The sequence below is a fragment of the Dermacentor silvarum genome, chromosome 6 (assembly GCF_013339745.2).
Source record: "Dermacentor silvarum isolate Dsil-2018 chromosome 6, BIME_Dsil_1.4, whole genome shotgun sequence".
Taxonomy (NCBI): domain Eukaryota; kingdom Metazoa; phylum Arthropoda; class Arachnida; order Ixodida; family Ixodidae; genus Dermacentor; species Dermacentor silvarum.
In genome coordinates, this window is record NC_051159.1 from 138,836,723 (window position 1) to 138,857,464 (window position 20,742).

The 20,742-nt window shown below is 45.6% G+C and overlaps 1 protein-coding gene across 1 annotated transcript in view; it reads right to left on the reverse strand.

Annotated features, from left to right (window-relative positions):
* Window positions 1–20,742, reverse strand: part of LOC119456085 (hemicentin-2-like) — a 169,826-nt gene that overhangs the window by 43,597 nt on the left and 105,487 nt on the right. Inside the window, 1 exon segment of the mRNA XM_037717687.2 lies at window positions 7,032–7,370. Within this exon segment, the coding sequence (XP_037573615.1) occupies window positions 7,032–7,370 (339 nt within the window).

Here is a 20,742-nt window from a genome sequence, read left to right on the forward strand (position 1 = left end):
AGGAAGCACAGATGCCACGTCCCACAAATGTAAAGAAATGTAAAGAAATATGTATATATATATATATATATATATATATATATAGAGAGAGAGAGAGAGAGAGAGAGCGAGAGAGAGAGAGAGAGAGTCGTGCAGGTTTCCAACAGGAGCAGTAAAAAAAGTAGATCAGGAGACGTTTTCTTTTTAGGGCATTGCATGGTGGGTAACCATTACGATACATGCCGATGATGATCTGACTGCAGAAGAGTTGTAACAGGGTACCAGGTATACACCCATTCGACGGCCTCTCGGGAGTCTCGACGCCAACTTGTCAAAGCATGGCCAATAAATAATATTAGTATACATATAATAATATTAAAAATATAAATTCACATAGAGATCTCCATGCACTCAGCCTTGATTGCTTCGCTATTATATCCTTCGCAGATTTTCGACGTTTCATTTGTACTACGGCTACAATGCAGTACAAGGTATTTCACCTTTACTAGTTCTCAAAAGCCCGTCTCAAGCAAGTGTGTGACAAGAGTGGAGGCTACAGAGGACGAGCTGCAAAAGTACACGTCCTTTGAAGCATTGAAAACCATCAAAACTCATACAACGTAATAAGTACACGAGACCACTGGCACACTCAGTTGGTTCATATGTCAGTCACAGTCAGCTTTCACTATTTATAATCAAGTGTTTAGTGGCAACAGCGGAAGAATAATAGGTGATCGGGCTAGTAAATAATTACAAAATGCTACAAGTGCCAGTGGACAACAATGTTTCTCGGTCCCTCATTCTTTCTGTTCTTTGTGCTGCTATTTGTTGTTCTGTTCGATACTTTTTTTATATATTCACTACTTGTTAAGATTTTCCTAGATAAACTAATTGAACAATTCAGCAATAATAATTTAGGTGATCGCGGCGGCCTTTGAATTCAGCGCTGCACTATAGGCTCCACTGCTAAAAAATCGGGTGCCTGCTTGCTCAACCATAGGACTCAGTTAAATTAACAGATGCCCCAGAAGTTTCCGCCCAAAAGCATTGGTTTCGCCAGGGTTTGAACTTTATCACTTCTTCATCAAAGCTGCACAAAACGGCAACGTGATATCGATAAGGCGGACCCTGTATTTGGCAAGTACACTCTGCGTCTCAGAACCTGTGGTAAACACACTTAAGCTCAGCCCAGAAAAGCAAACGTATCTGTTCGTGAGTACGGGCCACTACATAAACGCCGTCCCTGCTGCCTACAAGCAGGCATGCAGGCATCAGGGCTTAGCTGCTGACGCTTATGCGGACCGTAGTTACAAACTACCCGCTCACCCGAAACTGGACTACTAATTAGTGTCGTATCACGGAAGTCCATTAACACGAAATTCAAGACGAGGTACAGCACGTCCAAGTGAAATTCACGTCTGTGAAATTGTGTCCTAATTGGAATGTCTCAAAAACGGGCACGAAGCGGTAGTATACAAGGTTGGGCGCCGTTCCATTTCGCTTGCGTCCTGCGCACAGTTTTCTCATTAAATACCGGAAAATAAGTGTAGAGCGGCTTTCACTTTCCTCTGCATGCAATGCACTGCATAAAACGTGCACGCTCCCACAGAGGTGATACGCAACCTGGGGCTGGCACGCCTACGGTCTCCGCGAAACACTGTCCAGAGCAAATTAATCTTCACAAGAATTCTACCGAGAGCATTTTTTCAGCCGTAGTCACGATTCCGGCCTTGCGCGACACCGCCTCTGTTCTAAGTGAAACCAGCGCACAGCCTCTATGTGCTAACAGCGCCGCAGCATCTTAGAGCCTAGAACCTAACAGCAGTTTTTGGTAGCGCATGTTGCAATTTCGCGGTGTCACTTGTCATCGCTTACGTCCAGGAAGGAGTGTCCACCTCCTCGAAAGGATGCGACTGCACGAACAGTGCATTATAAGGTGTACATAGATTTGAACGCCAAAGCGCTTTCTCGTCCAACCGCTGCAGATGACTGTAGTACATTAAGACGTGCAACAGGCACCCGTGTATTCTCCATTAAAATTTCGCTCCATTTTCTTGCGAGTGGATGAAGCTGCATGGTACCGGCAGTGGCGTTAGCAGCACTCAGAAACAGACGACGACCGGCCAGCGCTGCTTCTGCGTCAACACATTTTGCGCCTACTAGATGGTGCTAGGCGCTAACGCTCTTTCATTTATCACGCCAGCGTTGGCGGCACCCGCTTCCTGCGCTGCGGCAGGTAATGTGCGACGCGCTCAACGACAACAAGCAGGCGCTTGTTTTATCACTTGCGTGAGTTAGGCGCGCGAAGCATCGTGCAGCAGTCGGAAGCGCTAGACGTTCAGGAGTACTGCGCTTCTGCGTTCTAGCGCAATCGTGGCGATTTGCGCGTGCCTTGCGCAAGTGTACATTTCCAGAAATGAGATACCTCTTGATAATAGGGAAGCAGGCGGCGCGCGAGTGTGTTCTAAAACTCTCGGATTTTTCTTCCCCCGCTCGCTATAGATTATGCGTTATGCATCTGCTGTTTCTATGGGAAGCTTCTGCTCAATATGTCTATAGAAAAGTCAACGCATTACGGAATAGCTGTCACAGCTCCTTCATCAATAAAGCTTCTTAATGGGCGTATGAAATATTGGCAACCTTTTTGTGTACTTAAGTCCACAGTTTTACTTAAGTTTTTATTGATTTGTTTATTTTTTTATTTTGACTTGGAATGTCTTTAGGTTCACTCAGCATAACAGGTCACTTGCTAAAACCACATGTAACTAAATAAAGCCGGCAGATCCCACGCCCTGTGGGAATCGATGTTATGCGAAGCAGTGTGCGGGGAGCCTGTAAAGTTAACGAAACGACCATGAGAGCACCAAGACGTAGGCGGCTGTTTCATGACCTACATGACACGCATGTCATGATGTTCATGTCATGAGTCCGCAGGAGTCCCTTTAGCTTCACCTAAGAGACATTCAGGCGAAAGCGTTTGTCAGACTCATGACTGACTTCGACCATCAGCCTTTAGCCTTTTCCTTCACTTAGTACCACCTCCGAACCCATTTCATTCGTTTTTGAGTGTTATTTCTTTTTCGCGGAGTCATTGTCTTTTTTGCTGAGTCATGGTCATGACTACAAATTCTACCACTATCCTTTCACTTCACTGTTCCCTTCACTTAGTACCCATGTTCGGACCCATTTCAGTGGTTTTTGAGTGTTAATCTTTTTGCGCTGGGTCATTACCATTTTTGCTTAGTCATGCTCATGACTATGACTTCTACGATAATCCTTTAGTGTTTCCTTCACTTGGTACCCACGTCCGTTCCAATTTCAGTGGTTTCTGAGTGTTAATCTTTTTTCATGGAGTCCTTGCCATTTTAGGCGGCTGTTTCATGACCTACGTGAGGCGCATTTTATGACATCCATGTCTTGACCCTCTCGAGTGAGGCTAGCTTAGCAGGACTATTTGAAAAAATATCAGGCATTGCCTGAGATATTATTGGCCTTCGTGAGGTTAGAAGAACTGGTGAGGCTTACACAGTGCTGACTAACGGCCACGTCTTCTGCTACAGAGGTCTTCCTGATAAAAGAGAATCCGGAGTAGGATTTCTAGTCCATAACAACATAGCGGGCAAACATGATGAATTCTACAGCATTAATGAGAGGGTAGCAGACGTCGTAATAAAGCTGAATAGGAGGTACAAAATGAAGGTAGTACAAGCCTGCGCCCCAACCTTTAGTCACGATGATGAAGAAATAGAACAGTTCTATGAAGAAGCTGAATTAGCAGTGAGAAAGGTGCAAACTCAGTATACTGTAGTCATGGGTGACTTCAATGCAAAAGTGGGGAAAAAGCAGGTTGGTGAGCAAGCAATTGGCAACTACGGTATCGGTTCTAGGATTGCAAGAGGAGAGATGTTAGTAGAATTCGCGGAAAGCAATAGGCTCCGAATAATGAATACCTTCTTCAGGAAGCGCAGCAACAGGAAGTGGACCTGGAAAAGCCCTAATGGAGAAACAAGGAATGAAATAGCCTTCATACTCTCTGCCGATCCAAGCATAGTGCAGGATGTAGAAGTGTTAGGTAAGGTAAAGTGCAGTGACCATAGGTTAGTGAGGTCTAGGATTTCTCTCAATTTGAAGAAAGAAAGAGTGAAATTAGTCAAGAGGAAACAGGCCAACCTAGAGGCAGTAAGGGTAAAAGCAGACCAATTCAGGCTGGTGCTCGCAAAGAAATATGCAGCTTTAGAAAATGAAGATAACGACAACATAAAGGTAATGAATGAAACCATAACGAGGTTGATCTCAGAAGCAGCAATTGAACTGGGAGGTAAAGGCACCAAGACAACCAGTAGGTAAGCTCTCCCAAGAAACAAAGGACCTAAGAAAGAAACGACAAAACATGAAAATGTCCAACTCAAGAAACCAGATAGAATTCGCTGAACTCTCAAAACTGATCAACAAGAAGAAAGTAAGGGATATTCGAAATTATAACGTGGGAAAGATTGAGGATGCCGTAAAATATGGACGCAGCATTAAATCGCTAAGAAGAAAGCTTGGCATAGGATAAGGCAAGATGTATGCACTGAAAAATAAGCATGGTAATATCATCAGCAATTTCGATGACATAGTAAAAGCAGCGGAAGAATTCTACATTGACCTGTACAGTGCCCAAAACAGCTAAGCTACTTTCATTCGAAATCGTGATGAACCGGATACAGAGGCTCCTTCTATAACTAGCGATGAAGTTAGAAGGGCCTTGAAAGACATGACCAGGGGAAAAGCTGCTTCGGTTTGCAGATGACATTGTCCTATTCAGCAACAATGCAGACGAATTACAGCAAATGATTGAAGACCTTAATCTAGAAAGTGTAAGAATTGGGTTGAAGATGAATATGCAGAAGACAAAGATAATGTTCAATAACCTGGCAAGGGAACAAGAATTCAGGATCGCCAGTCAGCTTCTAGAGTCTGTAAAGGAGTACGTTTATCTAGGTCAATTACTCACAGGGGACCCTGATCACGAGAAAGAAATTTACAGAATAAAATTGGGTTGGACTGCATACGGCAGGCATTGCCAAATCCTGACTGGGAGCTTACCACTGTCGTTGAAAAGAAAAGTCTACAATCATTGCATTCTACCGGTGCTAACATATGGGGCAGAAACTTGGAGGTTAACAAAGAAGCTCGAGAACAAGTTAAGGACCGCACAAAGAGCGATGGAACGAAAAATCTTAGGACTAACGTTAAGAGACAGGAAGAGAGCGGTGTGGATCAGAGAACAAACGGGGTAGCCGATATTCTAGTTGACATTAAGCGGAAGAAATGGAGCTGGGCAGGCCATGTAATGCGTAGGATGGATAACCGGTGGACCATTAGGGTTACAGAATGGATACCAAGAGAAGGGAAGCGCAGTCGAGGACGGCAGAAAGTCAGGTGGGATGATGAGGTTAGGAAATTCGCAGGCGCAAGTTGGAATACGCTAGCGCAAGACAGGGGTAATTGGAGATCGCGGGGAGAGGCCTTCGTCCTGCAGTGTACATAAAATATAGGCTGATGATGATGATGATAATGATGATGATGATGCCTTGACCTATCATTTAAGTTGGTCATACACAGGTCATACTATGGCAATTTTGGCACATACCAAGTTAACGAAACTGAGAGCACCAAGTCGTAGGCGGCTCGATAGATAGATAGATAGATAGATAGATAGATAGATAGATAGATAGATAGATAGATAGATAGATAGATAGATAGATAGATAGATAGATAGATAGATAGATAGATAGATAGATAGATAGATAGATAGATAGATAGATAGATAGATAGATAGATAGATAGATAGATAGATAGATAGATAGATAGATACTGTCAAAGTGGCAAACGTTCGCCAAGAAATGCTTCGTATTTAAAATGCGATGCTGTTATCCCTTATATTTTTGCAAGCGTGCTACCAAGGCGCCTTACTTTCGCATGGTTATGCAGAGAAAAGAAGCAACCAGTTTATCATGCATGAATAGCGTGCATAGATCGAACCGTTGATGCGACACTTATGACTCAATCGGAGCTAAATTTAGCTTCTCACTCGGCGTTTAGAGGAGCACAGGTTGGTAGTACGTTTGTCGTTAAGTGCAGCAGTAGTCGCCTTTTAGAAAGCTTGCTCTGCTATAGAAGGTATAATCCACGAAACTCAGACGTTTGCTCAACCGGAGTATAAGGCTGCAAGCGCACAATTGGAAGCAGAAATTTGGTGGTTGCACGGCTACGGAGCCTCCACATTTGACACGAAGGGTCCACAAAAGGCTTGAAGATACTCGGGCAACTAGAAAGAAGGATGCCAATTCGCGCGCCACACTTTTTACCATGATAGGCGCACTATGATTATGGAGTGAGCACAATTTTATGTATTAATTTATTGATTCCTCATATATACGCTAGAGGAGGTAGTGACTAAAGGCACGTAGCCTGACAGAGGACCCTGCCTCCTAAACATTATGTCAGAGATATATTTCAGTCACAATACATATCTAAATCGGTAAACAGCAGTCGGTATAAAGCAGTAATGAATACATATTTAAAAGAATATCATGTTTAAACAAATCATACTTAGAACATATATGTATCACCTATCTACCACTCTCACCAGTAAAAAGCACACGACCATTTTACATTATTATTGCTAGATTCCACCATGGGATTCCATTATCTGTATCGTAAGTTAAGCATGTAAGCTTTGTAATGCGTGAATAAATGTCATTAGCCTATAGGTTACGTTATTTCTGTACCCTAGTGCCCAGTACCCTATGCGTGCTCAGCAGACTGCGCAAAGCGTTTCACGCGCCCCACTGTGGTGGCGTCTCCGGTACAGCCTACCCGATCTTTATTTCGTAAGCTCTACATGCTCGGCTCAGCTTAACAACCACCACGGAATGCAGAAAGACGCATGATTAAAATTCTTTAGTTGGTAAAGCTGGAGCACCTATAGGGTGAAATGGGCGTGCCGCAGTGTAAAGCACCAATATGCTTGCAAGGTCAAAACAGACAAGGAACTCTCCTCCTACCTATCACGTTGAGGTGGATGACGGTGTTGATGGAGCGTCCGCGGCGGAAGTCCACTCGACACCGGTACTCTCCAGCGTCCACCTCTTCGACCGGGTCTATTTGCAGAAATGCCGGTTGGTTGGCCATATTGAAGTGGGCCCGCTGTTCCAGACCCGGCCCCGACAATGACTGGCGCGCCTGGTCAACGTGAGCCCGACGTGAGTCGAGTGTAAAGATGGGCGCCAGACTTTCGTCCTTGTACCAGAGCACCAGCGTCACCGAGTCGTCGGGTGTTGGGGGGCTGATGTCGCACGGCAGGGCCACTTTGCCCCGCGCCACGGCCGTGTACACGATTGAGGCTGCATAGGGAAGAAAGATCCTGCTGTAAGCGGCTAATAAGAGTAAACGTTAGCATACAAATTTAAGTATTGTGTTACAACATGTCAGAAGAGATATAGATAACGAAACAACACGTGTAGGTCTATAAAGAGTGGTGTCTAGCTGGGCATATTCAACTATTCGAAATGGGAACAACCTGATAATTTAACTGTGCCGCAAACAGCAATCGTCACCCAGTAGCGCGTTCTTTGTTTGGTTGACTAGTTTGTGCTGATACGTAGCTGGATGAAATAGCAAACAAAAACAAATATTTTCTCCCTGCTTTAGGTGCTCTTGAGGAGTAAAAGCTATGTGCCTACAATGTCATACATTTTCACGGTTTGCGGCCTCCTCGAAACAGTCCTAAAATCTAGAACAAATTAGAACCGTGGTAGTGTTTGTCAGTCTAATTTCAGTTATGTAAGTTTTATGCAAGGCATCTTTCATATATAAAAAAAAACTGTCAGTCCTTCTACTGGGGTGGAGGTGGAAGACCAACGAAGCGGTACTATGGTAGAAATTGTGTATTTCCAATCATGATTATAAGGATGTGATGGTGTAATTGGTTATTTAAACTATTCAAGAATGAAAAATATAAATGATCCGGTGGTTTTCATTTAGTGACCCCAGGGACCATGGCCTTATGGACGCTACGGTACACCGCCATAGGAGGTACGGCAAATGTTTTAAAAGAAACGGGCTTGGACAAGCGGTTGTGACAGTGCTGTCACATGCCACGCAAGAGTGACGGACTGTGACTGACAATATGTGTGCTGTGCTATGTGGTCTCTCTCTCCTCTCCATCTTTAATTCCCCCTCATCCCGCTCCCATGTGTAGGGTAGCAAACTGGTTGTGCTAAATTGGTTAACCTCCCTGTCTTTCCTTCTCCACTCTTTCCTTCCTTCCTTCCTTGGCACGTTGTTCATAAACACTTCACCCGTTCGGTGCGAACGCGGGCAAAACGCCGCCACCATCGACAACAGTTCTGTACGTTGCTAGTGCTGCTACATGTCCAAATTTATACAGCTCCTCAGAATCTTGAGAATGACAGCTCATAAACAAATGTCATGAAACAAAACACCGGCAGCGCATGCCTTGTATGTTATATCTTCTCAGACTGTTTCCTATACCCTTATATACAGACGCTGCGAGGGGTCTTCGTTTACTCGCTCAAACCGAGACAGAAACTTCATGGAGCACCCCGATTTTCTGGAACTGTCGTTGCCACCAGCTGGATCCTACACCGAGGCCGCAGATTCCATCGAGCTTCCCCCGCCGTGATGCAACTTTGCCGCCTCTGGTTAGGGGTGGCTTTTACGAAAGCGTACTCATTCCTTCTGGGCATGTCCGACACACCAATCTGTGACTCGTGCAACTGTGAGGAGACGGTGGAACGCGTGTTGTGTTTTTGTCCTCTTTATGAGATCGAACGCGACATTCTCCGTAGTATGATTAGGCAGCAGACCGTTTTCAAAGACAAAGATTCCTGGGCTGTGGCCCCCGTGTGGCAAGCTCACAAAGCGACGCGGGCATTGTTACAGTTCATGAAGTCGACTGACCTCAGCGACCGATTGTGAAGTGTTGAACAACCGCAAGTGTTCATATTGAGAGTACTTTCTTCCCTCTCTCTTCTTTCTTTTCACCATTTTAAACCCCTTTCCCCGTGTAGGGTAGTAAACCGGACGTGCGTCTGGTTAAGCTCCCTGCCTTTCCTTTCTTCTGTCTCCTCCTCCTCCTTTTCAGACAGTTATTGAGTCGCCAATTCGCCTTGCGCCGGGTCGCAAGATACGCATTTAGTGCCGGAACTAAACGTCGCCTCCCCTCCTCTCTCCCGTCCCGCCACGACCTTTCGCGGACGGAAGAAGTCGCGTTTGCTCTCCGCCATGCATTCGCTCCCTGTGAAGCGCGTCCCTCGCTCACTTTCACTCGCATATACAGCATACAGCCAATGAGAGTTTTTTTCTACACGCGGACACGACCATCGGAGACTGAGCCCTTAACAGCTTCGCTGTAAAAAAAAAAAAAAAAGTTCTTCTGCAGAAAACATCAGAGATTATTACCAAATCCAGCGATAGCTTGTATTACTAAAACTCATTCGGCACAAATGCTTTGCCCAATGAGCGCACATGTAGTTATGGAAATTCCAGCGCAAAAGAACGGTGCTGTCGAAAGCACAACCCGTTCAAGATGCTTAGAAGGAGCGCACAGGCAGCTGAGGAAGATCTGTTGCCGCCAAACCGGCCGAGCGGCATTGGCGCCAGCACAACCGGCTTGCCGTCATCGCCCCAATGGGGAGTAGCCGCGCGGTAATTCAAGTTGCGTTATTGCGCGCGCTGGCGCAACTACGACAGGCGCCGCAGCTCCTCACTGCTCCGCGCCTCTCCTCCTCGTTTGCGTCGCGTGAAACCGAGCCTCCACTCTGCCGCATGGCGCACCTGTGGCACCTCTTCGTGGCGCCTTTGCCCTCGCCACATCCCGCCGCTCTATTTCGCTTCTTCTCCTCCGCTGGCATTCGGTTAGATAGACCACCACGAAACTCCGTGAAAAGGGGAAAAAGGAAAGCTATTACTTTTAAGGGACTCTAATGCGAAAAATATTCGGAACTGTATTACCAAATTATTCTTCTGCAATACCAAAAAATGCACCTCTTACCTCGAGAGGAGGCTTAATAAGCCATAAAAGACAAAAAAAATTGAAAAACCGGTGGGCGATGCCGCATGAATCTACCCCAACCAGCTTGTCTTACGTCGTGGATTTTGACGGCATCTGCTTGAGCCGAGCTAAAATGTTATCGGTAAAGATGAAATGCAGTCTATGCGAAAAGAGGCAGAGACTGACCTTAGCAAGTTTCGAAAATTGTTACTGAGACAGAACGGCCCAAATGCAAAAAAATAAATAACAAAAAAAAAGAAAGTTGAAATCTGCGACGTCACACTTACGTACAAGCGCGTTTCGTCACGAAATTAAAATACATTTAACTATGAGCTTTATGTGCTCTGGTAATCGGCTTCTTATCGCGAAAGTAACAAAAGATGCCGTTTTCGAAGAATACTTTATCAGTTTATACTTATTCAATCTTTTTCTATTCAGCCTTTGCAATATTATGCAGATCGCATGCACTAGGGAAATCGAGTTTATGCGAGGTAGCTAGCTTTCAAGCTGCTCGTAGTTCTCTATGCAGCACCGCTTGGGATTCTGCAAAGCGCTACCAAATGGACCAACATATTTGCGTAAGGCGGGCCGCTGCTTGTATGCGAGAAGCCAGCGTACGTGAGGGAAACTGGCCCGCGCTCGCTTTTATAAGCAACTTGTTCCAGTGCGAAGTGCTGCGCGCGGAAGACATTGGTAAGGTTGACAATTTCTCGCGCTTTCCATCCCTACGTTTGTGAACAGTTGGAAACCGGCAGACTCGTGCACATGACCTCGCTTTCTTAAGCAAATCGTTGATATATGAGTGGAAGCACGCACCAATTGGCTTAAAGCGGCAGTTGGAGTAGACACGAGAGAAGTACAAATGGCTTGTGTGGTCGGATGGATAGAGCATCGGGGTTTTGTGTTTAGGTACCTGGGTTCAATGGAAACATCCGACACGTACTTTCTTTTATAGAAAAAGCCCGAATCGACGCACGATAAGAACCTAGCCCAAACTGCCCTCTATGAGGCAAAGAATGATTCGCAATAAACGGTGTTTTGTCCCGTGCGTTGTGGCACTTGCTTGGATCAGCAGTCATACACGGGAATATCATTCAAGAGAACGATACTATAAAGGAATATTACACAGTACACAAAGTATTGGTCAAATACCAGCGCTACTGATATATTCTATTAAATGCAACCGGTTATCCTGTTTACTATAGAAACAACGCCCGTTTCAACATTTCGATGGCTACTAGTACAAAACGTGGTATCGGAAATACATTTTTGCTCCTTTCTCTCTACGTTCGATCCCTTAGGTCTGCCTTCGTTTTTAAAAGCAGCATGCAGCCTATAAGAGCAAACAAGTAAAGACCCATCCAAGAGCTAAAGACAGAAGCAAACAGCAACATTCCCACAAAAACGACACGAAAAGCTGTAGGACTATAGGCGTGCAGCGAGGCGTGCACGAAGAAAGCTTAGAAGATAGGGGAGCCTGCAGACATGCGCGGGCCGACGACCATAGCCTTCGGGGTTGCGGTGTTTGCGATTCTGGAACTAGCCGGAGAGCGATTTTCCCCTCGGATGAACCTAAAATGGCTTCCTTCCACCGCCCTTCCTGTTCCCTTCTCTGTATACCAATTTTTCCCCTGCGCACCTCTTCGTCTTTCTCCATAACATTTCCTTCCTCCTGCCTTCTCCCACTTCTTGCCTTCTTTCCCCAAGTTATTCTCTGCTGCGTTGCTTCCAACGTTGCGTCACTCAGCGGCACCCCCCCTCCTCGTGTTCGTTTTCAGGACACCCATGTTGTGAAAGATGACGCGCGCTCGCGATCTCCCCTAACAGCACTGCAGCCCTCCGTCCGGTATGGCATGGGCGACGAAAGCGCGAAGAAAGATGGTCCGAGGGAAGAGGGAGGGGGGACGTGGAGGGAGGCGTTTCCTAGTTGAGCGGCGAGCGGGCACGAAAGTCGGTCGGGGTTTGGCCCAGCGCCTGGGCACCGACGGCCGAGCGTTAGGCGTTCGGTCGTCGTCGCTAGCAGCGGGCGTTTTTCCCCGCTTCCGGAGCCCGCGCCGCTGGCAGCGTACGGCGGCAAACCGCGATTCTTCCGTCAGCAGCCGTAGCCTGCACGCGTCTTCCACTTCCTGGCCCGCTTCCGGGCCAGGGTTCGCAGCGGCGGAAATTACGCCCGCGCCTCGTCGGCAGGCTGCCTGGGTCAGCCGACACTAGGAGGGCCGCGGAGTTTATGAGGGGGATGCGAGCCCACGGCTGAAGACGCCGACGTCGCTGTCGCTTCGAAGGACGATGACCGCAGTGCGATGCGCTGCGTATCCTGCCTGCGCCCTTTACGCGTTTCACGACGCCCTCTGGAAAGGGCGATAAGGAAGATCCCTCGGATCTCCTCCGCCGCTTGCCCACCCCCCTCTCCTCCCATCTTCCTTCCTCATTTTACGCCCTGTGTTCGTTCTGCTAGTATTATCTTCTTTTTTTTTTTACTTACATATTCTTTTTCTACAAAGCACACCACTGTTGTCATGAACTAATCTCGATGTTTGTATCTGAGCTACAACTGCAAGCACGCGTTCCCCTACATGCGTCAGGAACAGACGAAAAGGAGTTTTGGTTCCGCTCTTAGCTGCAGCTATGCTGCGAACTGTGATTAGGAGACACTCATTCTTGATTAGTTTTTGCTTGTTCGGGATCGCATTTACACATTTCAAGCATAATAGTTACGCATGTTGGGCGCGCGCGCGATTTATGTATAAGGACAGTAGGGTCGCCTAAGGCACTTAAACCATGCACGACGTACGCGACGCCGGTGAAGCTTTCAAGCGCTCGCTTTCACGTCTCGACGACGAGGATGTCGGCGCGACGCATGCGTCACAGCCGTAAATCCCGCTTAAGCGCGCCTGCGAACACAGGTGAATGCGGCCGTACACAACAGGTTTGCAGAATGGAAACTACCCATTAAAGCTGAAATAAAGACGCGCCAAGACTATACGGTAGCGGCAATAATAATGCAATTCCATAACGGGATGCGAAATGGAGGTTGCATAGATGAAAAGAGATTTAAAGAGATAATGGAATTTGTGAGGATCAAAATATTCGTCTGATGAACAAGAATTCGTGATGAACTGTGTTTGCTGTAGTGCCCATAAGGGAGTGGTTGAAACCGTATTATGAGGGAAATTTGGAAATATTGAAGGCTCTTAAGGGAGGCTTTCATTGAACGTTTGCCAGAACTTCAGCGAGTGAGGGACGTTCTTACGAAATTTTTCTGATAAGTGAGAAGCCTAACTCTTATGAAACACACACTGTTCGCATCATATAAGTTAGAGTCGCTGGTTGTTTTTTTTTTTTTTTTTTTTTCAGCACGAACACGCACTTCCAACTTTGAATGGGCTCTAAGCTGCTCAACATGTTGTTTTGTCTGTCAGAATGCTTGAACAGTATAATAAGTTGCATTTTGTCAAGGGGTGCCGCCGTATGCATATATTTCTAAAAAAAAAGAACCAACGAAGATCACATAAGTTTTCCTTATTAGAGAGATTCCAAAAGTAATTTCACTATAATTACAAGTGAGAAAGGTTAAAAAAGGTGGGCATTGCTACGGACATATAGGTCTGAAGGTTGACGTATTTTAGCAACGTTATCATAAGATGCAGTTCAACATGCGGAAGAGGGAGTGATAACTTCTCGTGCGGCAACAAGAGATGAGGTTGGTTAACAAAGTCCTCACAAAACATTATACAAGTGCGTCCTAGAGAAAAAGAATGCACTGGAGTGCTAAAAGATGGGACGAGAACAATAAATGCCAAGGAAAAGCAAACCTGTACATTGAAGACCCACCACTTACTCAGGAATCAGCAATAATGACACAAAAATAACAGCCCGGCATTTCGTGTGTATTAGATAACGTTATGTTTCCTTGGTGAGATTTATGTCATGACCACGAGAGTTGTACAGATGTGTCATTATCTGAATACTAAGGTACTGAAACGCATCCGCATTTGTTTTCAGAAGTTTTCGCTCGACATTAAAAATGTATTTTAAGACACCCTCACTCATACCCAGGAGCAGAAGATTTAATTTGGGCAAATATCTGTTTCTTCATACATGCTCCTGTAAGTTTCACATTGTATAAGTCACGAAAAACCAAATTAACAGCCACCCCTATAGTAACTGAGAGTAATATTACGTATTATTGGTGACACACGTACCGAAAAGAGTACCTTCCTTAGCGAGCAAAATACTGCCGAGGCGTCTATTGTTATGTACAACCGTTAATGCAAAATACTGTGGCAAAACATCTGGCGTGTTCTTCCGGTATTTTAACCTGTTAACCCATTTACGCCAAAGAAATGCCAGTAATTAAGAATATAGGTAAAATTGCGCTTTGCTGCGACCCATACTCTGTGAGATCCGCGATATTTGTTTTCAGAAATGATTGTCAATCACAGCTTCTAGCTCCCGCTTTTATCTGGTTAGGATCCGATAGTGTTACTGAAAGCAGAAAAAAAACACGTCCTTATGTAGATTCCGTAGAAAGCCGGTGGTAGAAGAGGAATACAGTAGGAAATTTTATATATCGAACTGCTATTATATTCCGTCTGTCAGACCCTCCGACGTCTTCGTGTTCGACCGTGCACAAGAACTAAAAGCCGGTCGGGTTTCTCCAAGCGGAAAGAAGGCGCGTTCAAAACTGCTGTCGCATTGTAATTCGGATCGCGACCTGCTCTGTGAAATTTTTCGAGACGCAGGCGACCGTTTTTGTTTTTGTCGCGAACGCAATGAGTGAGATGTCAAGAAACCAGAACACAGCCGCGTCGTGACAGGCTTGTGCTGCAAAGAGCTTACCAAGCCCCTGCTGCCTACAAGATTAAATTCAAGAAAAAGTTGCGCTGTTTTTTCCACCATGTATCGAAACCGACTCGCCCAAATGTAATCTCTCATGTACAAGATTAAAAGCAACTAAACCCAATTTTACAACCACATTGAGAGGCAAAGGAATTCTGCTAGGTCGAAGAAAAGCTAATGCGACGGGCTCTGGCATTAAATCATGGAAATCTCAGATCATCCCTCTATTCAAGGATCACTTAGGTGTCGTCAGTAACAATTCTTCATTTAAGTGGTGCAGAGATCATCACTGTCGGGCTTCTTGCTCGGATGACTGGTGCTGGTGTGCCAACTATTCGTTATTTAATTGGATCTGCCGTTATACATAGTGACTATGGCGTCGGGCTGCAAAGCACAAGGTCGCGGGATCAAATCCCGGTCACGGCAGCCTCATTTCGATCAGGGGCAAAATGCGAGAAGACCGGTGAACTCAGATTTAGGTGCACATTATAGAACTCCGGGTGGTCCAAATTATTCCAGAGTACCCCACTACGGAGCGCCTCATAATCAGATCGTGGGTTTGGCACATAAAACCCCATAATATACTTTCTTTTTATTTTTATTAGCGCTGGGCACCAAAGCAGTTTCTAAAAATTATCGTTTTGACAGCAATCTCCACTTAACAGGCAATTTCACTATAGTGCATAAATTAAACATATGAGCCAGTGCCATCCACATTATTCTGCAGGAGATATAGTAATGTATAATTTCCACTGCGAAGCAGCGTGAGTTTAAACATTGGGTGCATTTATTGAGTTTTCTGTGGTTGAGCACTCTAGTAAAAACGATAGAGTTTACGCAAATCCCGTTGTGTGAGAGTAATTACTTCGTTCTATGTTTAACTCTTCCTATTAGAGTTATCTTAGTTATCTATTTGAGTTACCTGATTAGTTATTATCATAGTTATCTTAGTCCTATCTTAGTATTCTGCTTGTGTATGAGGGGAGAGAATACACTGCACTGGGTGGCACTTTTCCCCGTCCCCAAATTTAAGGTAGTCAACAGGGCTCATCCTGGTTAACAATCTTTCGTTCCCTTTATCCGCATCTGTCTCCTTCTCATTTTAAAAAGATATGCCTGTGTTCTTAGAGTGTGTACCTATTGCAACACTAAGAAAAAAAATCGTTCTTACGTCTGCTGAACGACGAGCACATTTTCAAACTTAGTTTGACTTATCTTGTATTGGGTAGCTTTACTATGCATCAAATAAACCTGTTCAGCAGCATTTAAAACTTTTAGAAAGCGTTGAAACATTGCAGAGCAGTTCTCTCGTGAAATAACCTCTCTTATCAATTTATTTAATTAACTTTAATTAAATAAATGGATAAGAGAGGTTATTTCTAAATGTTTTACTAAATGCTTTATAAATATTTTACAATGCTGCTGAACAGTGGGAGGGAGAGAAAACGGAAAATGATACTGGGCAGTTTGAAAGCCTCTTCCCGGCCACTTTTCTATTGAAATAATTGAATTTCTCAAAGTAGACTATGTCACAAGCACGTCACAAGCGTCGACAGCTGAGCAAGATGTTTGTGAATAGCATTATAAAACATCGTTCCAGCGCACAAATAAACACAGACGAGCACAGAAAGACAACAAGAACGCCGGTGTTGGAACAGGCGTTCTTGCTGTCTTTCTATGCTCGTCCATGTTTATTTGTGCACTGGAACGATGTTTCATAATGTTATGTCACAAAATTCGTAAAGTACGACTTACAGACAAACTACAGACATGATAGCACCGGATGGTAACTCCAATATACCAGAAAACAATTCTGTTACGCGGAAACTCAAGCACAAACCCTTTTCGAGCTGACGGTTTTTGGGTGAGCACGCCGCGAGAAATCTCTTCCACCTAGAGGCTAACAGCTTCGCTGTAAAAAATTTTCATCGATAACAATGAGTTCATCGCTTATGGTTCTTATTCGAATTCGCGACCTCATACAAACCCGGTCTGAGATGCATCTAACTTTCTTATATAACGTAAAGAGAATGGACACAATTGGACGGTTCACAGTGGCCACTTGTACTCCGGCACGAGTCTATAGCACACCTCGTGGGCATCGCCCATTTTGCTGGCTCTCGCGCGGCACTAAAGTCTGTAAATATGACGCCATAAACAGACTCGAACGATAACGGTCCAAAGTGACGCTCACGCACACCCCTCTTTCTTCCTCTTTGGTCCTTAATGTGCTGTGTGTAAAGTAGTAACCGATAAACGAAGCCGAGAGCATGGCAAGGTAGCAGAAAGCGGCCGTGCGACTGGCGTCTGGTCTCAGTCATGGCCAGATGCCTCCGAAAAAAGCGCCGCTCCCCGAGCTGTTCGGGATGCAAGTGCGCGTAAAATGCCGTTTCCGATTCGATTATGACGACTCTCGTGCAGCTCTGGTGCATCGTCTTGCCACACGCCAAGCGGCGAGTGCGAGCAGCGCGAGGCGGTGCGAGTCTACAAAAAAAAAGAAAAAAAAACGAGGAAGAAGAAAAAATGATCAGCAGCGATGCAGAAGTACTACGGGTCATGAAGGGCCTCGCTGTCTGTGTCGCCCGTGCTCCACGATGGCTGCAGCTGAGGCGGCCGTTCTTTGAACCCTCGAAGCCTCGGCAACAAGCCCCGCGGGGTTTTACGGTGCTCGTCGCGCGCTTGCGGTGCCAATGTTCTCTGGCGCAGCGTCGAGGCAAAAGCGTGCACTATGGCGTCATGCCACATAGCGTTGCGAAGGAACGAAGGCAAGGAGCCCGCATTCGACGGGGGAGAACGCGTATCTGTCGGGCATACACGTTTTCCGGGTGCACGATGGCAGAATTATGAAGCACCGTAAAACCGACGTTTCCCGGTGCCATCGAGAACCTCCCCGCCTCGCTGCGCGGCTGAAATTATGGACGTAAAAGTCGGCGTACGTGATCACTGCTAGTCCGGGCGTCGTCGGCGGCGTCTCTTCGGGTCTTGCTCCGCTTACGCTACGGTGACTCTACAGGCCCATAAAGCCGCTCCCGAAGTTCGCCATTAGAGTTCGAGTTCGCCAGGAGAGCGAGCAAGCACGAGCGCGTGGATGTTCCTTGCACTCTTTTACTTCGGTCGACGGCCCTCTTATTATTGCTATTTCCTTCAAATCCACGTTCTGCAAATAAGGTAGGCCTATTTCCGAAATGCAGATTAGTTAACGCTGCGGAGAAGGACTCGTCGTTTGTACCGATTAGGAACAGCTCTCATCTCCTTGCGTCCATTTTCGTTTTCCCTTGCCCCCTAATGTAACTACTGGGAGCTCACTTTGATTACAGGACATGTTCCGAGCACGTCTACCAAAAAGTGCTTGTTGCGTTGTAGAGAGAGAGAGAGCGTTATAGAACGACACGTGTACCGGTTGGTCACCGGAACATGTTTCTATGCAGCTTCTGCATGGAGGAAGAAGATAGGCGGCTCCTAACTACGGAACATCGTTACTCAGTGCAGTTGTGTTCGATTCACTGTCCGAAAACCGCATTATCATCTTTCGTGGATAAGTTCAAGCACCGGGAAGATAACATAGCAGTGCGCACAGTGGTCGTCCTTCTCGGTACGTTCGAAGCGAAAGTAACCAAACTGATAATTCCTAGGGAACAAAAACCGCGATGGTTGCACGCTTTATAACCAATAAAAATATATAGCTGCGCCCGACGATGTGAGTCATTCTTGAGAATAATAGCTCAGGAATGTGTACTTTGTCTCTGTCCTGTCGTTATCGCGCCGTAATTAACATTGATTTATAGTTGTGGATCGGACGCTACTAGCCTCTTAACGAATAAGTATATGCAATGAAAAAAAAAAGCTTGCATTGTGCAAGACCCCGAGAAATCTTTAGTTGAAAGACGAAAATTTTGTTTTTTATATGCTTTCCTGAGAGCCCTATGAATCGCAGAAAGAGGCAATAATCAGCCCACCGAGCTCTGAACTATGTGCACTGGAAAATTCAATTCTATTGGCTGTACAGAACAGATTATTGATGACGATGCTTCAGCAAGAAAGTGTTCCATCTTGCTGAAGTCGCTAAAGCTAATAAAAGGGGAGAGTAAGCACCATGAGGCAATGTCTAACTTATAAGACAAAGCTATTGCCAATACACGAGTTATTTGACTTCTTGGATACTGGTCATATAGGCATACACGAGCTAACTACAAGGCTTTGTCTTTGCCCATTCCATCTTTCAGATAGATAGCTATCCTATAATGTAACGTTAGCATATATATATATATATATATATATATATATATATATATATATTGTTGATTGTAGCGATGAAGAGAGACGCTATAGTGGATTCAGCGCTACTGGCTCTAAACGCTAGTGGGTCGAGCGCTCTCGCTCAATAACGGCTCTCGTGCTTGGAAGCTGCGACTGCCCTGCCCGTCAACGTTGCGCTGCTCCGAGCTCTTCCAAACAAAGGCCTTTAGAATATATATATATATATATTCTAAAGGTCTTTGCGCTATGCGCTAGACTGATGACCTTCGGGGCGATGTGCGCAGCGCACCTGCGTTTAATCAGTCTGGACGCATGGCAATACAAGTCCGTAGTACATACGGCTATTGGATCAAAGTATCTACGTAGGTCTTCATGTGGACGCATTTGCTTCATTGACTCCATTTTTGTTCATGTCGTTGCGTATTGCTTTCGCTATTCGCAAACTCATAACTTTGTGCACCAAATTGTTGGCTTTTTTCTAAAGGATGGTCATCTTGTGGCAAAGCTCGCTGAAATTTGAAGAATGAAACTATAGGGGGAAAATCACCAGCCCTTCCCCTCTCGAGACGACGCTGTCCAGGGCATTCCGCTTCGTTTGCCCTAAACTCGGGGTCTGCGGCTCTTCACTGACGTTTCTCCTGGGCTTCCGAAGCCCTCACGCTAGAATCGTCACATCGATGATGATACCTCTCCCGAGCGAGTTCGTGGTGCCGCTGCTTAAACGCAGCCTGCTCCTCCACGGAACGCACCACGCAAGGTCTTCCCACCCCGTTGCCGAAACTGATCTGAGGAGAGGGAAACCGGTCGAGTGCGTGCCAACTCCCTTTCCCACTCGAATTTAGGGTGATTTGAGCCACAAGTGATTCATTTCTTACCTTCTCTCTCTTCTTTCTTTCTTTCTTTCTTCTTTTCTTTATTTTTTTCTTTCTTTGTTGTCCCTGGCTCATACCCGCATACGCCAAGCGGGTATGCACCACACTTGATTTTATTATTGTTAGTCGTGGCGTAACTGACAAGCATGTGATCTTATTGATGTCATGACCTAACAGTCATGTTAGTCATACATTCCTACTCTTCCATGCCAATTCTAGCATTTACCAAGTGAACTAGACGCGAGTTTTCGACTGGTTTTTGATAGAGTTTTAGCGTTACACCGCCACCCATACTTGTGAGGCAATACAAGCTTCGCTTGAAAAAGCTCGCGTTATGCGCGCACAGATGCGACACTTGTCTACTTGTCCTCACGGTGGCGTATATATGGGATGCATGCGCGTCACACCAAATTCCTTTTTTGGATGCGAGCTTAGTTCAAGTGCTACGACACACGAAGAAAATGTGGAATCTACACACACCATGCTGGATACTTCATCATAGAGTATATACGCATCTTTTTGCACATCAGACAACAAGAGGCTTTGAATAATCAGTAGGCTCTTTTCTTTTCAAAGACTTGTTTTTTTCAAATGAATGAATTAATTATGGGGTTTCACGGTGCCAAAACCCCGATCTGATTATGAGGCACGCTGTAGTGGTGGGCTCCGAAAGAATTTCGACCACGTGGGGTTCTTTAACGTGCACCTAAATCTAAGTACACGGGTGTTCTC